This window comes from Anabas testudineus, chromosome 8 (assembly GCF_900324465.2).
Source record: "Anabas testudineus chromosome 8, fAnaTes1.2, whole genome shotgun sequence".
Classification (NCBI taxonomy): Eukaryota; Metazoa; Chordata; class Actinopteri; order Anabantiformes; family Anabantidae; genus Anabas; species Anabas testudineus.
Genome location: NC_046617.1, coordinates 8,929,662 through 8,947,557, shown reverse-complemented (window position 1 = coordinate 8,947,557; position 17,896 = coordinate 8,929,662). Strand labels below are relative to the sequence as shown.

General features: G+C 44.0%; 1 protein-coding gene across 1 annotated transcript; it reads right to left on the bottom strand.

The window, feature by feature from the left end:
* Positions 1-1,515: 1,515 nt before the first annotated feature.
* LOC113172306 (disintegrin and metalloproteinase domain-containing protein 11-like) lies at positions 1,516-17,688 on the bottom strand. Its single transcript, XM_026375261.1, has 26 exons — positions 17,062-17,688; positions 16,270-16,454; positions 14,117-14,193; positions 13,678-13,744; positions 11,014-11,096; positions 10,850-10,913; positions 10,641-10,701; positions 10,185-10,366; positions 9,620-9,691; positions 9,221-9,387; positions 9,034-9,118; positions 8,389-8,479; positions 7,711-7,762; positions 6,514-6,613; positions 6,078-6,149; positions 5,885-5,977; positions 5,623-5,703; positions 5,492-5,542; positions 5,348-5,411; positions 5,089-5,194; positions 4,877-4,996; positions 4,610-4,778; positions 4,285-4,396; positions 3,392-3,482; positions 2,074-2,091; positions 1,516-1,806 (listed from the first exon to the last, which is right to left on the bottom strand). The coding sequence occupies exons 1-26, from the start codon at positions 17,294-17,296 to the stop codon at positions 1,791-1,793; spliced, it is 2,514 nt and encodes an 837-aa protein (XP_026231046.1). The 5' UTR covers positions 17,297-17,688; the 3' UTR covers positions 1,516-1,790.
* Between the last annotated feature and the right edge of the window lie 208 nt (positions 17,689-17,896).

Below are 17,896 nucleotides of genomic sequence, written 5' to 3'. Positions count from 1 at the left end.
TAACAATAGTGCATCTGCCATAGTGCAAAGCTCAAATGAACCAAACTGACCTCATACACACATACAGTGTCAGACGAGCTGCCTCCTCGACCCCAAGATTAGATCTCTTAAATCTCATTTACACCAGAGATCGTTACAAAGTCCCCTGGGCTGAGGCGACCGCCCAGGGGCTCAGAGCTATGAACAAATATACAAAAGTTTCATGACATTTCAGATACTGGAATGATAAGAGAGCTGGCGAGACAGCCAGTGTAGCTGCGCTGCCACATTCAAAGATGCATGGATGGGACTGACTACAGGAGAGCTTCGTGGGATGCAGGTCGTGTCAAGAGACAGAGAGCTATATGTTCTGCTGAAATAGATAGAACTCAATATTTTAACATAGCTTTAAATAAATCTTCATACAGTGTCTTTAACATTCAGTACATCTCGCCCATATTTACAAATAGGTGTGCGTACAGTTGGCTAGTGCTCATTTTCTGTAGATTCATGACATTTAAAAACTGTTCTTTATTAATGTGCTGCCTTTAGGGTGCAGTAGCTGCAGCACAGCGACAGTTTCTAGAAAGAGATGATCCCCTAGAGGTAAAAACCTGCCTATCTACTTGTGATAGGAGGAGTGTTAAGATGTACATCGACACAACTGCCCCTAACACCAATGTAAACACGCGTACATTCTTCATTTTAGAAACCTCTTACACTCGTACATTCACTCGTGCGACAAACGTACAGATTAAACCTTCGAAGCGTATACAAACTTTGGGCCTAAAAGTGGTGAACGCGCACACACACACACACAAACACACACACACACACACACACAGTAGACAGATATTGTGGAATGTATGTTGGTCTGTGGTTGAAAACACTAAGTTACGGTCTCTGCTGCTTCAAAGTTCAATGTTTGAAAATGATCCCAAAACCAAAATACCTAGCTTCCCTTTTTGTACCTGAAAACCTGTGTGGGGATGGGTAGGATGCCTCGGGTTAGGTAAGTAAGAATGACCATTAATGCCATCCTCTTATATGATCTTCAGTCCTTCCTCAGTCTGTCTTTGGAAAACATGCTAACAACAGTCAGATGAAGGATTTCGTTTCACTTGTGTTCACGTTGCCAGACTAAAACGGATAACTGTCCATTTTGAGATGCATCAAGTCAAGACCTGGCCTTAGAGGAGCTGTGCTTCAGATCCTTCTCCTTTTAGAATGAAAGACAATAGCCAGCTCCTGTGACATTAATTCAGTCTGTGCTTTAGTTCAGCATGTAACTGTGGACTCAAGTGGTGGCCAGGTAAGAGTGTGTGCAGGCAGGTAGGCATTGGAAAGACATGTCTCAAAATAAATTGGTCCGCCGTTGATATGTTCTTTATCCGATTGTCCAAGATGTGAGGAAAATGCGAGGTACACAGACGCCGAACACATTCTTAGAGCAACCAGACTGGAGGAAGACCCCGGTGTCTCCCACAGGGAGAGCCACCTGCTCGCTCTAGGTGCGGCCCGGACACAATCCTCAAAGGCCTGCTGGCAGCAGCCACAACAATATGATTTGGCTGGTATGGTGAGAGGAGCTCCACATGTCCAGAGGACGGAGGCTGGCAGGAGGACAGACTGAAGGAACAGACGGGAGTGTGGAGAGAAAAACGGTAATCGGAAGAAGTTTGGAGAGACTGTGGGACAGGAGTGGAAGACTTTTTTTTTTTTTTTGTTCCCCTCTTCTCCGATGTGGAAACGACACAGTGTGAGGAGGAAGACAGGAGTTGACAGGACAAATAGACAGAGAGACAGAGATCTTATCCTCCTCCGGATCTGAAATAAAGGGGAAAAACACAGATCGTCAACAGGAAGAAAAACAGCTACAGATGTTTGCACAGGTGACTAAGATGGAGATGCTTGAGAAATGGAAGCAGCCATTCTGCTTTTCTATGATAAAGGGAATTTTATGACTTTGGGAGCAGGGATTGGGATGAAACACTGTCTTTGCAGAAGCAGAAGTGAGATGAAGTGTGTGTATGGTGCTCTGGGTGGGTTGTTTTGCTTTGATCATCATATGATCATAGCTCTACAAGGTTATACCTTCCTCTTCGAATGTTCCTGCATCCAATGAGCACAGATTGAAAGAAAAAACAGAATGTTAAGACATATCACTGACTAGTGGAAAATGACTAATAAACTCTTTTAAAAGCATTTTGATCATCTCACATCAGAACTTGCATAAAACTGAGCAGATAAATAAGCATCAGCTCAGTACAGTATAGCTGTGGCAGAAAAAGACAATTCATTCTACTGTTATCATTGATTAAAGCATAAAGCAGTATAAAATGATTACTGGACATAAAACATAAAACAAAAAACAAGATTTGCATTAGTTTCTTTGATGTTAGACAGGCTTTATAACATATAATATAATATAATATTGAATAAAAACATGAATACAACAATCTCTTAGTTAGTCATTCAATTAATTACTAAGTCCTTTCCTAATTCTTTCTTGCCAGAGTAATTACATCGCATGCAGCAGGTCTACAGTCAACATGGCACTAACCCTCTTGGTCCCCCAAAGCCTGATGGGGTTCTACATCAGATGCTGTTGCATCAACACTAAAAGCCAGAGGTCTGACTAGGAAGAGAAACCTTCCTGCTAACAGCTCATGCACACATGCAGAGACACTTATCTCTGTGCCTAAAAGGACTGACTATGTAATGACAAATTTGTTTTCATTTATCATCAGTCTCAATTTCTGTGACTAATGAATTGAAGTGTGAGTGCAGCAGGAGCAGTCCTTTTAGGTCAGAGTATAAGGAGTGAACAATAGCAAGCATGCACAGGTGGAACAGTGCAGAAGAAGCACTTCAGCAGGAGTATTTGGGGTTAGGATGCTGCCGAAAAGAGAATAATAACGCAGGCAAAAAGTACAAGAGGTAAAATATATATTCGAAAAATATCTCTAAGTGTTTTCATTGCTACAGACTGAGGGTTGGAGATGGGTCAGAGGAAACCTGCAATAAGGGGGAACTTCCAGACGTGGCACCAGTGGAGTTAAGTGAAGTTCTGCAGAGATTCCTGGTAGAAAAACATGTCAGTCCTGCCCTATCATTACTATAAAAGGCTCATAACGGGCTAATAAACGGAGGGGGGTGGGGGTGGGGGGTCATGTGCAGAATGGACGTCGGATTTAATTAAAGATCAGTCAAAGTAAAAAAAATCAAACAGCATTAAGCGTCAAAAGCAGTTCAAGCATTAGCACGTCGGAGGCTTGACTCCCCATTTTCCCTCCCTGGGCTGGGCAATGACTTGCCGATGGGCATCTGTTTAAGAGGGGTGAGTGGCGGGGGCAGAGGGGTCCTTAAGGTAGAAGCAGACAGGTACACAAAGGCATGCCAGAACTCTTACTTAAATCCCCATCCTGTTCCCCCTAGGACTATAGCTGCCAGGAGAATAGCACCTGCGATGGACCCTATTATGATATTGGTGCCACTGGGACCTGCGCAGAGGAAGGAGGGGGGAGGAGGGGTGCGGAGGAGGAGGAGGAGGAGGAGGAGGAAGGGGCAGAAACAAAACAACACCACTAAAAACACACATCAGTGGACAGCATCAACACTGTACATCAACCACATCAACTAGAGAAAGAGAGAAAGGCAGATGGCAAGATACCTGCAGACAGAGAAAGAGAGATGAAGGGAAACAAGGAGGAAACGAGCACATGGGGTGGAGGTGGGAGAACGGGCGGGTGAGCGAGGAAGGTCAGGGAGACAACAGTTAATAAAAAAAAAAAAAAAAGGAGAGAGTGTTTTATTACTTTGTTCTCATCTCATTCCAGCTCTCCTGCTTTCAGCTGGACACCCTCTTGCTCAGGGTGGCTTTGGCTTTTTTGGCCCTATGAGAGCAGCTGCTCAAAATGCTCTGTGTCATTGGCAGACTGCAAGAAAGTAAGGAAGACACTTACTTACTATGCAAGACATACTGTACCACCATACTAAGACACATACACTAGCATACTGTACATGCACATATGCTCTAATGGATAACAGTGTCTCAAAACACACCCACACATTCCCAACATTAAAACCAACACGCAGCAGGAAGAAAAACACCGTGTGGTCTAAGTATCCACGTTAACTTTCTCACAGCGATCAGGTGAACTCCTGTTTCTGTCGGGCGACAAAATATTGTGCTCTGCTTCGGCACATAGAAAAGCTACAGTGATGATGGTTGAGACTATGGTGGGGGGGGTATGAGAGGCAGACAGAAAGAAAGACGTAGGTAGTGTCAGAGCAGCTATGGACCTTTCTTCTCTGGACCCGTGGGGACTGTAGGCTCAGGGATGGGATCAAAGACACTGCAGTCCTTCCCCGTGTAGTCCCTGTCACAGATACACTTCACCTCATTACTGCAGGTCTGCAAGAGAGCAAGAGAGAGAGATGAAAATTAAATGTAATACTAATCCACTATGTAGCCAGTTAGCATAGATTTGATCATTTGTAAGTGAAAAAAACAGAACTCAGATTAAAACTGTGTAAGACACTCTCATGATCCCAATCTGAACCTGAATGTCTGGATGTTTTTTTGACGATGGTTGAATAACGGAGAGAGTTTCATGATTTTTTTTACCCCATGGTCGGAACAGATTCGTCCAAAGTTGGATCCCGGGCAGGTACTGAGGTTGAACGCTGCCACTGGGAGGCAACGTCGCTCCAAACACATCATGTTGGGACCGCAGGGGGTACCATCCTCCACATAGCCTAGATCAGAGCCGTCCTCCAGAAGAGCATGGCCACCCCTGAGTGAAGCGAAGAGCTTAGAAACACAGTATTCCAATTTTTTGATTTCTTCAATTTTATGAATGCAACACGCACACACACACACACACACACACACCTGCAGTCCAGGTACTTGTTCTGGTGGTAGAGGGTGAAGCTGGTCACCTCACCCTGCAGGTCTCCGAACTTTGGCTTCGTCGTCACGTTGGCGCAGAACAAGAAGCCGCATAAAACATCCCTAAACAGCAAACATTTTAAGTCAAGAGCCCATGATTGAGACCATTTGCTAATGATCCTGTTATAACAAATGCAAGTGTAATATGTGCTCACGGCTTGTTGCACTGCAGCCAGCCCTGGCCTTCAGGACGCGGACCGCAGTTGCCTTTTTCTGTCCCCTCAGCATTTAGCTTCTCATAACAAAATCTGTCTGCTGAATCTGGAACGGCAAAAAACAAACTAACTAAATATTATTGGAGCAAGCAAGAAATAATGCAAGAAGTATGAAAGAAAAATAAAAAACTACAACCAAAAAGGAGTAGTGTATATATAATAAAACCCATACTCCCTGGTTAAGGGGTTCTGTACTCACTATAACCCCACAGTCCCCGACACTGTCCATCACGAGTTCTGCATCGGCCTCCATAACATCGGCCCTGAAGAAATGAAACAACAGTGACTAAGTATGACATCAGTGAACTATTAACTGGAAAACATGTCACAAACTAGGCCTTACCTGAGTGTTATCACATATGTAGCCATCTAGCTTGTGGACATTATGAGGACACTGCAAATGAAGAACAGTACATAGTGTTCTGGATGCTCTAGTTGCATTTTGTTTTCAGTGTTACATACAATAAACTCTACCTGGCTGGAGTCTCCGGTGCACGTCTCTGGGATATCACAGTCGTTCACAGCGTCTCTGCACACCACGCCTCTCTGCTCATACTGCAACACAGCGTCAAAAAGGAATCAGGCAAAGGCTGGAGTTAGCCTATCAGCTATCATACGGATGGTAAAACATAAGAACAATAAGATTTAAGATCTGAGATATATGTACTTGTTTAGACAGTTGAAAGCTTTTATATTAACATTTTGATTTCCTATTATATACTAAAAGTGTACTCACCTTGCAGCCACTACAGCAGAGTCCATTACTGCACATGGCATCATGGGTAAGTGTGCACTTTTTACAGCAGGCTCCTCCACTACGGGCACACTCCTGCAGCAGCAAGCATGGAAACAATGCTCAGCCCCCATGAAGTCCAGTGCTCACATTGAGACAAAGAGACTTTGGGTATGACAACCAACTGGGTACTCACCACTTGGGATCCACAATCACACTCTTCCCCTGTTTCCACAAAGCCATTCCCACACTCTGGAGGGTCCAGCAGCTGCAATAGGACATACATGATAATGTGAGACAGATGGACAACTGTCAGTAGCATAGGAGACTGTTGACTCTAAGTAAAGGTAAATTAGGGACAGACATGCAAGCCAGGTGGAGCAACAGGTGACCATCGAGTGCTATCGACTGTGTGACTCCAGCAAGTCATTCACCACTGATGAAGCCTTCTGGATCAAGACCTTAAAACAAGTTCAGTTGATACTGAACAGCAAATGTCGGAACAAACAAACCTATGCTACAGTCCTGTAAGTAAATACAAGTCCTGATGGAAATTTGAAAAATGTATTAGTGAAGAAATGATAATACTCCAGCTCCTGTCAGCACATCCTACATTCCCATATGTCCCTCACCTTGTTGGGCTTGTTGAAGAGGCAGCTCCCGCCCCCCTGGAGCAAGAACTGGATGTACTCATCAACACTGCAGCGAGAAAACTTTCTGGGCAGATAGTATCTGTGTTCACGACACAACACACACACACACACACACACACACACACACAAACAACAACAACAACAACAAAAAAAATTGAGACCAGGACATGACAAATACAATAAAATAAAAAAACAGCACAATGCTTTTCTGTCAGTAAGGAATGCCAGATCCACTGTGGGTGTCTGTGGCATCACTTTGCAATCTGACAGAAATGTTACCATCTGTAGTAAGATATTACTGAAATGAATAACTTAAATCTGTATTTTCCATCTGGGAAGGAAAGCTAGATCCAAATTAGTCATATAGTAAATACTGTATACAGCAGAACTGACAGCACCGCTGTGCAATAACACCATGACAGTAAAATGATCATTTACTAAAAATTGTACCGCCTCCTAACAATCATTATGTAATTTATAAATTGAAGTTAAGAGTATTTAATCTCATAATATTTAATTAAAACAGAATATATATTAATAATATAGAAGGTATAGAAACAAGTAGATGGTGTAGAAGGTACAGTGGATGTCCTCGAAAACAAGAAAACAAATCCTGGATTAAACTTTGCCAAAGGACATTAAAAGAACCTTTGGCAGAGGAGCGAATAGGATGTTTGGCGTGGGCCGGGTCAAGAGTCTAGGCTGAAATGCGAAGGTGGGTGTGTGCTGATGTGAGGCTGTGTGAGTATTTGTGTTTATTTCGTACTGTAAATTAAAAAATGCCAATGACCCCAAACACAGTGCCAAAATCACAAGATAGTATTTTTAAAGTATGGATTTAGACTTGAACACAGTATTTTGCAGAGACACAACCCCTCAAACAGCAGGCGAAATATGTCTCCATTTGTAATTCTCAAATGATGATCAGCATCCTCATGTCTGGTGTTTCAACAGATGTGCTCAAAGCACCAAGTACAACTGTGGCTATCGCGGTCTTGGCTCATTGAGGGCTGAGTGATAGTCAGAGCATCCCTCTGTTACAGGTGTTTAACCGTCTAATTGAGTGAAATAAACAGGAGCAAATTGCAGATTAAAGCGAGCACAATGGGAAAACAGCCCTGCGAGTTTTACAGATGTGTTTTGTGTTGTTCACGTCAGTGTGTGGTGGCTCTTTACCCCGTGTCTTCCATGATGCAGCCCAGCCAAGCGTCGGGGCACCTGCAGTCTCCTGTGAAGAAGAACAGAAGGCAGAACAACACTGATGAGAGGGGTGTGGGGGGGGGGGGGCTGGACAGCTTATAAATAAATCAGGGGAAAAAATAACATGGTGATCGCCATTTACAACCCAAGGTGTGACATTTAACGTGATGTAGAAAGTCTTGAAAACCAGATTTATGATTAGCGAACGCCCTCCCATCGACCTGGTACCGCTCCTAGTGACGGATGTATAGGACCTAGTATAACTGTCCGCTTAGCTTTTACCCCTTGCATTGAATAATGGACCTGATGCCTCTCCAGCATTGATTACAGAGCCCATTTACAGTGGCAGCAATGCTCTAAACACATCCCCACTTTCTTGAATGCAGGTGACTAATCACCTAATGGAGGAGTCTAATAACAGAAGAGAACAGCTGGAAAGGGATACCAACATCCAACACACACACACACACACACACACACACACACACACACACACAGCCCCCCTTCGTTCCTTGCTATTGTGCTCTGTCCCAATCCATCCCACACCGATCTTTCTCTCCTTTCTTTGCTGTTCTTTAGCGCTGAGCCTTTGGTTTGTAGGTCCCCTTACGCCTTCTCTATCGTTTCTGTTAACATTCAAGGCTTTGTTTTTACCTGCAGAGTTACGTGCATTGTTCCACTTCATCCCAATGTTCTGACCGAGGCTCTGACACAAAGTGATGGCCATCGCACCAACATTTCCATACTGAAATGAATAGATACAGATAGAGATACATACATGTGACCTTAATCGGGGGAAGAGAAGACTCACCAGACAATATTCTAAAGCTCACATATAGATTTTACCATGCTTTCTTTTTTTTCATCTATACTAAAATAAAGTGATAAAAATTACAATTGGTTGTTTTAATTGCGATTATGTGCAGCTTTGGACCGACACAGACTAGCTGATTCCCTCTGCTTAATGCTGAGTAAAGCAAACCACTGCCTGGCTTCAGTTACATGTTTACCATAAAGACATGAAGCAAGCACGAAAATAAATAAATATACTAATATATGGAATTATTCATTTGAATAATGGTTTATCCACCTTAATGTAAAGGTTTCTACACAATTATATTCAAGAAACATGAAACCCTTATTATTTACATAAATAAAGAGATTTAATTAACAAATCTAGATGAGAAACTATTAAATACTATATGTTTAGTAAAACCACGACTAAGCCAAATATTTACTTGCACGAAAACACTTCCAATTCATGCATCTGCTAACGCAGTCTTTTCCGATTGTCCTCACCTCGTTGATACCTCCTCCCTTTGTTAATGAGCACACTCCTCCTGTGTAGGCTGTCCCACTGCGGCTACTGTGAAACGTTCGCCCTCTGGGTGCATAAAAAAAAAAAAAACGTCATGATACAAAATAAAAGCTCAACTCTTATCCAAACACTAAGATTTATCTAATTAGCTTTAGTAGTTACGCTTACGAGAAAAGATGGACGACATCACTCGTCTCTTTGATGTTGTCCTTCCTGTACTTCATGAAGTTCTGCAGCGTTATCAATGGGTCTTCCACTACGGGCATCATGTTTTTAGAGGTCCAGGTTTCCATGGCAACCAATACAATCCTTGTGTTTAGCTGTTCCTTGTAGATCTGGGAACCAAAAATACCTGTCAATCTACTGCTTTGTTGGCTTACACCTGTGCTGTGAATGCTCTGTTCATGCAGAACTGGGCACTATCAGGGATACAGTTTCCCAATGTGGATATGAACACACACGCACTCTTCTTGACAGATGGTGTTCTGTGTATGCACACAGAGTTTAGGTGTATGCACACAGAGTTTAAGAGTAGGAGGACTATAATCCTACAATTGAAGCTCTTACCGCATCTGCCATGTTGACCACTGCTTTGGCAAAGTTCTTAGTTTGGCTGCTGGAGAGACGCAGATGTACAAACTGTGAAGAGACAAAGATACCCAGATGGTGTAAGAGATGGATCACATTCATGCGCACGCACATTTGCAATTCTATACTTGTAAGGAAGCGCATCAATATAAGACATAAGTTCAAAGGAAGTTTAGACTGAGAAGAGATGTTGATGTATTACTTGCATCAGCATTTCAGCAGTGTTAACTTTCCCGGCATCTTTCTTCTTCAAGTCTATGTGTTACACTGAATGTAGCAATTGCAATGCTTCTTATGTTCTATTAAATCTCTAGTGTAAAAAAATGATTTTATCCATTCATTATACTAATGTTAAAAAATCAGCTATTGATTGAAAAGGTTCTGATGGTTGGATGTAGAGTAGCTCCTTTGTACTCCACAGGTAAACACACAGCTGAAGAGGGACACATGTGGCCAGCCACACAATTCATGCTTGTAGCAGCTCCAAACGCATGCACCTCGAATTTCTCTGCATGATTAGCATCAACATGTACTGTAAACTCACAATGTCATTGTCGTTGACCACCATCAACTCGATATATTTGGTCTCAGTCTGGACAGAGGGCTTGCGAACAAATCGCTTGGATCGCCGCAGCCCCCCAGACACCTGCTGCTCCCTCATTTGGCCTGGACTCTCATCGTCACCATCACCTCCTCTGCTATCCCACTCACTGTCCTCTGTACAGTCTGGACACACAGAGAAGCAGAGCTGGAGGCAGTTAGAGCGGTATTACCTTATTCAAGGAAGTTTCAGCACCACAGAGTACTTCAATGAATGAATTCTGAAATTCAGTCGAAACTTCAGTTTCCAATCAACTTTATCTGTTGATGTTTAAACTAAAATGAAATCTCAATCACTTATCTTTTTTTTTGGTTTATTATTAAGGTGGCTATAGTAAAATAGCAGGCAATATTATATTAATGTAATTAGCGTCAATAGCTGCATTCAGTTAACTTGTACCTGGGCAGTGGGGGGAAAGTCTGATATCAGGCATCCTGTGGATTAAGTGTGCACCATCCTCCTATAACGAAAAAAACGAATGACAGTAAACACATTACAACCTATAAAAATACGAAATCAAAAACATCCAGGCTCTACCGCCTAGACTCTCATCATGCTGCCTATTAACAACTGAGTAATTAGCACTAAAGCAACGATCCACTATTTACCTTATTGCTCCCATTGTGAATGGGCTCAATGCCGTAAGAGAAGAAGCCATCGGAGAACATGCCACTGAGAAACAAGCAACATGAGAAAGACAGTGAGACACCCAGCAGAATGCACAGGTAACTAGTGTTTGATGTTACAAATAAGGGATTATGGTCAGACTCACCACAGGCCGTGACAGGTGGAAACAGCTGCCCAGGTGTCTGTCAAACCTCTTAACCTTCCCTGGTAGTAGCAGTGCTCCCCTCCCTGTCGACACAACACATTTCAGGTTTTCATACTTCACTGGATATCGTGTCAACGCGGTCCAGAAACCTCTCCCGACCTATGCATATGTGGCTCCCCTCTCTCACTTGCCCCACTGCGACATTCATGGCACACTCTGTGACCTACTTGTGTCCTGTGCTCTACTGCGCTTCGCTGATGTTAGATGTGGAGTTAGACCCAGGGCTCGACAGTGTGAGCATTTTGCTCACATACACTCAATGTGTGCAGGATTTCTGGTGTGGTAGGGATCTCAGTCGTAAACCAGTTCTCAGTCTGTAAGAAGCTGGAGCATTTTATCTATACTCGGAGGGAACACTGCCTTATTACTGTCAGGGGTGGAGCCAGAGAAGGCACCATCAGGCCCAAAATGGCATCCCTGAGCCAAATGTGGACACAAAGACACAAACACACAAGCAAGTCAGTTGAATGAGGTTCAGCTCAGCGCGTGCAGGAAGTCTCGAAGCCAGCGAGTACGTACGAGAGCTGGTACCTGCAGCAGCCGAGTCTAGTGCACAGGTTTGTAGGTCTCAACAGAAAGCACATCCAACTAATGTGTGTCCTGAGAGGATAACACTACCTTTTTTTTTTTACCAGTGTAAGTTTCGAATTCTTTCATAGTAAAAGCAACTACATGTAGGTGGGAGAAAGCAAAAACCCCTTAGTTAGTTAGTGTCAAACCTTAGAATATGAGCACATGGCTATTTGCTGGAGCAGTATACACCAAATCAATTCATTTCAAACTCACAGAAAATATTTTTTCATTTTGGGAAAGCACATAAGCAAAGTGAGAGGATGATAGAAAATGTTATTTATACATTTCATTAATTTCATTAATCATGACTTAGCTGTTAAATATTTCTGGTGCTCTGTAAACAATATGTTAATAAAATGATTGGAAATGTTTAGGTCCATACATACATTTTATTATTAATGGTTAAAAATAAAAATAGGTTTAGTGAGCCCCTTTCTGTCTGTGCCTCATCTGTTCAATGTAAAATGAATGTAAGCACAGAGCCCCGATGACCTTGTGCAAGGAACTCATTATTTTTTTTTTTTACTGTTAGATCTAGAAATATAATGTGGGTTAACTGAATTGTAGGAAGGCTGTGACTGAAAGACAGAAGATAAAAGTCAAAATTAAAGCCTGCGCTGCTCTTTATTGTCCCTTTAACAACCTCGACTACCACAACTGAACCCTAGCTTTCAACGCCTGCTAGCCACCTCCCGAAAAGTGGGTGCACTGCTTCACGAGGTCACAGCAGCGAAGACAAACCAGAAGGACGGCTGAGAAAAGGTGAGAATCAGTGGTTCACCCAGATCAAATTGAATTCAGCAGGGTGTCTCAGCCTTGCTGTAACAGCTCACACGATCACTGCCTTAGTCATCCGAGTACAATAAAGGCATTTTGACAACAAAGATCCGTCTGCTGACGTGCCACATCAGAGACATCACGTGCCGCCTCTATCCAGCTGAGCAACAATCTGGACTGACTGCAGGTCTCCATCCAATGCCCTGCAGGACTCCTCTCTCCCCCACCATTCTGGGAACAGACTGACGTCTATGAACACACATACACCTGCAAAACGAACCCTCCGCAATCCCCCCCATCCCCCCCCCGGCTCCAAAGCTCATCTTGCCTTTTGTGTTAACTGCCATTTTATTCTTCATTTTCCCTCCTCCTCTACTTTTCCGTCCCTCTCGGCCTTCCTTCATTCTCCTCGCTGCCAAGAACTTAATGACACTGTTGAGCTAACTGGTTTCTATGGAGACAGGCGTGTGATTGGTCAGGAGGATTGAGGGAGAGTTTGAAACGATTGTGGGTGGGGACATGAAGTGCTGGCTTGCTGGGTGGGTGGGGGGGGGGGGGGGTGCTGGGGGTTTAGTGAGTGGTATATTTGTACAGAATAAAAAAAACACATTAGCCATCGCTCCTGGTCAACAGTGTAGTGACATTCCCCCGGTGTGTCCTGAAAAAGCGCACATCATATTAGATGTCAAGGCTCTCGGCTGCTTCCCGTTATCTCTTCTTATCTGATTCTCGCTGTGAGCTTATGGTTTTACACCAGCGGCACTCACTGCCATCTTCAGCAGAGAGCCATATATATATATATACGTTCCACCAGGAGGCAAACACAGGTATACATACACAATCCTAATGGTTACATGGCAGTCTACTTTTGAAGCAGAGCGCACGCCATGTGCTTTCCATAAATAGATAAAACAGGAAGTTTAGATGAAACTGTAGACGCCACAATCACAAAAAAGAATTTGTCTCAGAGGATGAAACCAAAGGGGGTTTTTTTGTTTCTAACGGGAGACTTTAATCAAATATATTTGCATAAGGTGACTTTAAAATATAGAGCACTAGAACATTACATTACACTGACAAACAAAAACTTGAAATGAATTCTAAGATCCGCTGGCAACAGTACAGGAGTAAAATGTGAGAAAGTCTCAGTTTCCTACACCATCGCTCTGGTCAGCTCATTAATATGCTGCTTTCTATGTGCTAAAAGACAAGTGCGCTGACTGAAACCTGTCATCCCCACGCAAACATCCTTACCACAGACTGTGATGGTCTGCCATCCCGGTTAAAGTGCCGTTCCACATATTCTGAAGACAGGAGGTGACTGCAAAAAGATGAGAGAGATAGCAGGAATAATTTAACTGGCTTCTTGTTTTTTGTTTTTCTGTTACCTTATAATCAAAATTGGCTTCATCTGGGAGAGTTTTCGCTACGTGCTCTCCACTCGAATGTATGTATTTCAACAACACATTAACATGTGGTGTTAATAAAATCAGCAGAACCTCATAAACATCCAGCAGTGTGTGCCACATTGATATTCCCCGTCTTGTCATGTAACATAATAGAGACGCTGAGTGCATTTGCTTAAGTGTGGGGAAATGCTAATGAGAACAGCTGCAGTAAATTAAGAGCACGCCACTGATACAAGTGTGTACAAAAAGAGGCAGATCGGACGGTTTTGGACTGTAATACTGACTGGTTTAGCTCGAGCTCCAGAGTGAAGGTTTGTCCAAAGGCTTCCACTTGGAAGATGCTCTGGGCCAAGTGAATGGGCTGAAACAAATAAACAACAAACAGTGGCAGAGACAAATTAAATAGATGCAAAATTTAAGTGGAACAAAGCAATTGCGTTTAAGTGTGTCATGATGTGAAAGCCAGAGTACTGTGAATAACACAATCAATAATGTGTAGGCTCTAAAAGCATCTCAGCAGCTGAAATACTGTGATTGATAAAGTCCCTATTGATTGACATTGGCTGCCTCCATTCACCTCCATTCAGGCAGAGAGTTATGGCTGTTTGAAAGCCAAGCTAGATTTCTGTGATAGAGATGGATGGTGAGGGGCTTGACAGAAACAGGAGGAGGAGGAGGAGGAGAAAACTTTACTGGTATCATCTATATTCAGCTGTGGTGTGCCAATGTCCCTAATGGACAGCTGCCAGCGCCGGGGAGGTGAGGAGACAGCAGGGCCTAGAGAGAGAGGGAGATATTTACTGCAGACTAAACAGTGTGTCTCTTCGGCAGCTTTGACTGTGCCAGCGCGGCTTTGATCTCAGTCTGGAGAAAGCAGGCTGCAGTGAATCACTAGGCTTTTACAATAAAACACATCACTATCCAGGAATTATTCCCTCCAGCGAGTACGGACAACAGATTTCTTACTACTGTCTTGGAGAGGCTCAAGCATGATGTCCAGCAGCGCCCTGCCTCTGTACATTATCACCGCTTCCTCTGCTTTACGACTGATTGTCTTTGTGTCAACTCCCTGCCCCTCTGTTGTGCTCTCGCTCCTGGTTCTTCCTCTGCAGACGGTTTCGTCTCATTTAAGGGAAACCAAAGCGAACACAACAGGTAAAGTGAAATACCCAAACCAGTAAAGTAAAAACGTCGCCTTGTCTATTTTCAACGCAGCATGATGCAACAGAAAAGAAAGGAAAAGTTCAGCTCATGCCTGCTGCTTCTAAATTTATCTTGTCCCTCATCCCGAGAGTCGTAAATATTTCAAAAAAACAAACGCAGCAGGTTTAAACAAGCACGGCAACTGAAACAGAAACTCCTGAAGCATGAGCTTTTTGAACGGCGTCATCATATTTGTCTTATGAATGCATCTGTTTGCAACTGTGTTTTTAATACTTTAGTAAAGCTCTCGTTGAAGGGTACAATAAATGATCGGTAGTTCCAGGACGTGCGAGGAGCCTAATGTACTGTGTTGTAACGGTTCTATAAAGAACATAATATCAGCGTGACAGACAAAGAGGGAGAGAGCAGGGATGGGGAGCGCTCAAGCCTCTTGGGCCATGCAGCACTTCTCACACGGGCCTGTTTCATAATTAATGGGGACATACTTCAGCACGCCACTGAATAATGAAGAAGTTGGGGCCTCAGCACAGCAGCCAGATGATCAGATGTGATGAGTGAATATTTCAGGAGGGGCTGTGCTTTGTCATGTGGAGATGAAGGACCACTACAAACACACAGGCGCACATTTGAGCAGCCTCTTTGATAAACTGCATTTACTGCCGTGCTTGCTCAGCATTAATAAAAAAAATAAAAATTGGATTTGGAAACGTGTTGCCAGATGTTAGAGCTGTAAAACAGAACAACAGCCTGTCTTGGCTTCATCCAGCTAACGTTACTTCACTTTGGCCTTTCAGAAGGATTTTCACTGACTAACTGGGTCAGAATCACATGAAGTACAGACTGCTGCAAGACACCACCCTGCACTGTCATCCCTGTGTAGCAGGAGCCGCATGAGCAGCGGAGAGCTACACTGGAAAAATGAGGTTCCTATTGTGAGAATAACTGTCTGTCTTGGTGCTGTCACACCCATACGAGTCCGTACACACTTGCTACAGCTCCACCAACAGTGACTCTTCATTAGTAAAGCTGCATGCTGAGCACTGCTAATATAACTCGTAAAGGTGGTGAATTTACTGGCATGCACATTAAACTGAAGACCTTTAAGTGATGTAGTATAGGAAAAATATTTACCTACACCCTCACTGCCCCTGGCACCAAAATTTAAACTACCCGGCTAAGAATTCACAGACAACAGAGTGGTTCAGTCAGTGGGAACGTAAATACAACCAGAGATGTGAGTGAAACAGGTGGATTATTCAGTGTGACAACTTACAGAGGCCTCCCCCGTGCTGTTCTTCACCCTGGTATCCAAGTAGTCATGAGCCATTTCCTCCTCCAACTCAATCTGCTGCACCAGCCGCTTCGGATAGGTGACCGCAGTGTCCCTGCTGTCTGGCCGACCCACTGGGGTGAACCGGTCCCACATGCCTCCATCCTGTGCCGTGCTCCTGCCCACACCTGCATGTAGTACAACAAGGACTCCCTCAAACACAGGCGTACGGGTGTTCACTGGGTTGGGCGAAACAGGGACACACCTGAGCCTGCCTGAAGTAAATCTGGGATGAAGTAAACGTGGGGAATGTATTTAAAGCTAGATGTGAGATTTGGTGACCTAAATGATCATGTTGACCACGTTTTGAATAAAGATGTATTCATTTGCTATATGACCTACAGAGTGTATAGTAGACTTAACGCCCATCCAGACACACACTGGGCCTGAAGAGCTCGATATCTCTGCAATCAGGCTGCAAAACCACCCACTCTGTGATTGATAAGTTAAACCATATGGCTTTTAGATCTGCATAAAGCACAGCCGTGGATGGTTATGGGTACGTTGGACATTAGAAATAGGGTTTGCAGTGGAAATGTGTTGATGCAGCAAATCTCTCCCATCGGGGAGTGCTTTCAGGCCAGCAGACTGTTTGGCACCGAGATCCCGCTACAATAAAATCCCAGCCTACACCGGGGTTAGAAAAGTGCTGGTTCAAGGGGAAAAAAATGTGGATGCAAAGAAAACGAGCAGGGTGCTCCCGCTCTCCATCCCTCCCTCTCTTCTTTCTCTTACCTGACACTGCAAGCCTCTCGCCCACTGCAGCAAAGACCGTGAAGCACCACACCGCCAGCATGATCTTCACATATTCTCCCGGATTACACCATCGAGAGAGCCGCAAAAAAAAAAAAAAAAAAAAAAAAAAAAAAAAAATGCCGGCCGACGGAGAGGTGAAAGAAGACCAAAAAAAAAAAAAAAAAAACGCACAGCAGAAATGGTGGCGAGGGTCCAAAGTGAATCTGCTACACATCTGATGATGCGCGTCCTCTCATCTGTCCCCCTCTCTCTCTCTGCCTCTCAGCTCCAGCCAACACTGCTACGGACAAACTGGATTTGCATCTCACAAAATGATGAAAAATGTAAAATGCAGTTCAGGACTATGGCGGAGATGATCGATACATGCCTAGCAATGGATCAGGATGGAACGGGAACGGAAGAGTGCGTAGCGCGGACACATAGCTCCGCAACGCTGCGCTGGTGCGTATGGATGAGGTCGTATGTGTGTGTATATACGCGAATCTGCGGTATGCGGAAACGAAAGGGATGGGAAAGCGAAGAGGAGAAGCGTTGGGTCTGCGGTGATGAAGACACGTGGGATCGTGGTTCCCTCCCTCATCCCGTGGAGCCTCCTCCCGCGGTTGCCATGCAGCTCTGCGAAGGGAGAGGATGCGACAACCCGGTGGCCGTGGTGCGCAGGCGAAGAAAAGCCATACTTGTGGTTTAGGGGATTACCAGTTCATTCAGTAAGGGGAATGCGAAGCGGTGCACCTCGCCAGTGCCTTCACATGGAAATTACAGGTCTGCAGAGGACGAAGGTGTGTCCCTGTAAAGGAGAGGCATCACAGGCAGA

Coding starts and splice junctions, on each gene's coding strand:
- LOC113172306 (XM_026375261.1), bottom strand. CDS start 17,296: ATGTGTAGCAGATTCACTTTGGACCCTCGCCACCATTTCTGCTGTGCG. Junction 10,367..10,640: donor ACTTTCCCCCCACTGCCCAG/GTACAAGTTAAC, acceptor CTGTGTGTCCAG/ACTGTACAGAGGACAGTGAG. Junction 9,388..9,619: donor TGGTCAACATGGCAGATGCG/GTAAGAGCTTCA, acceptor TTTGGTTCCCAG/ATCTACAAGGAACAGCTAAA.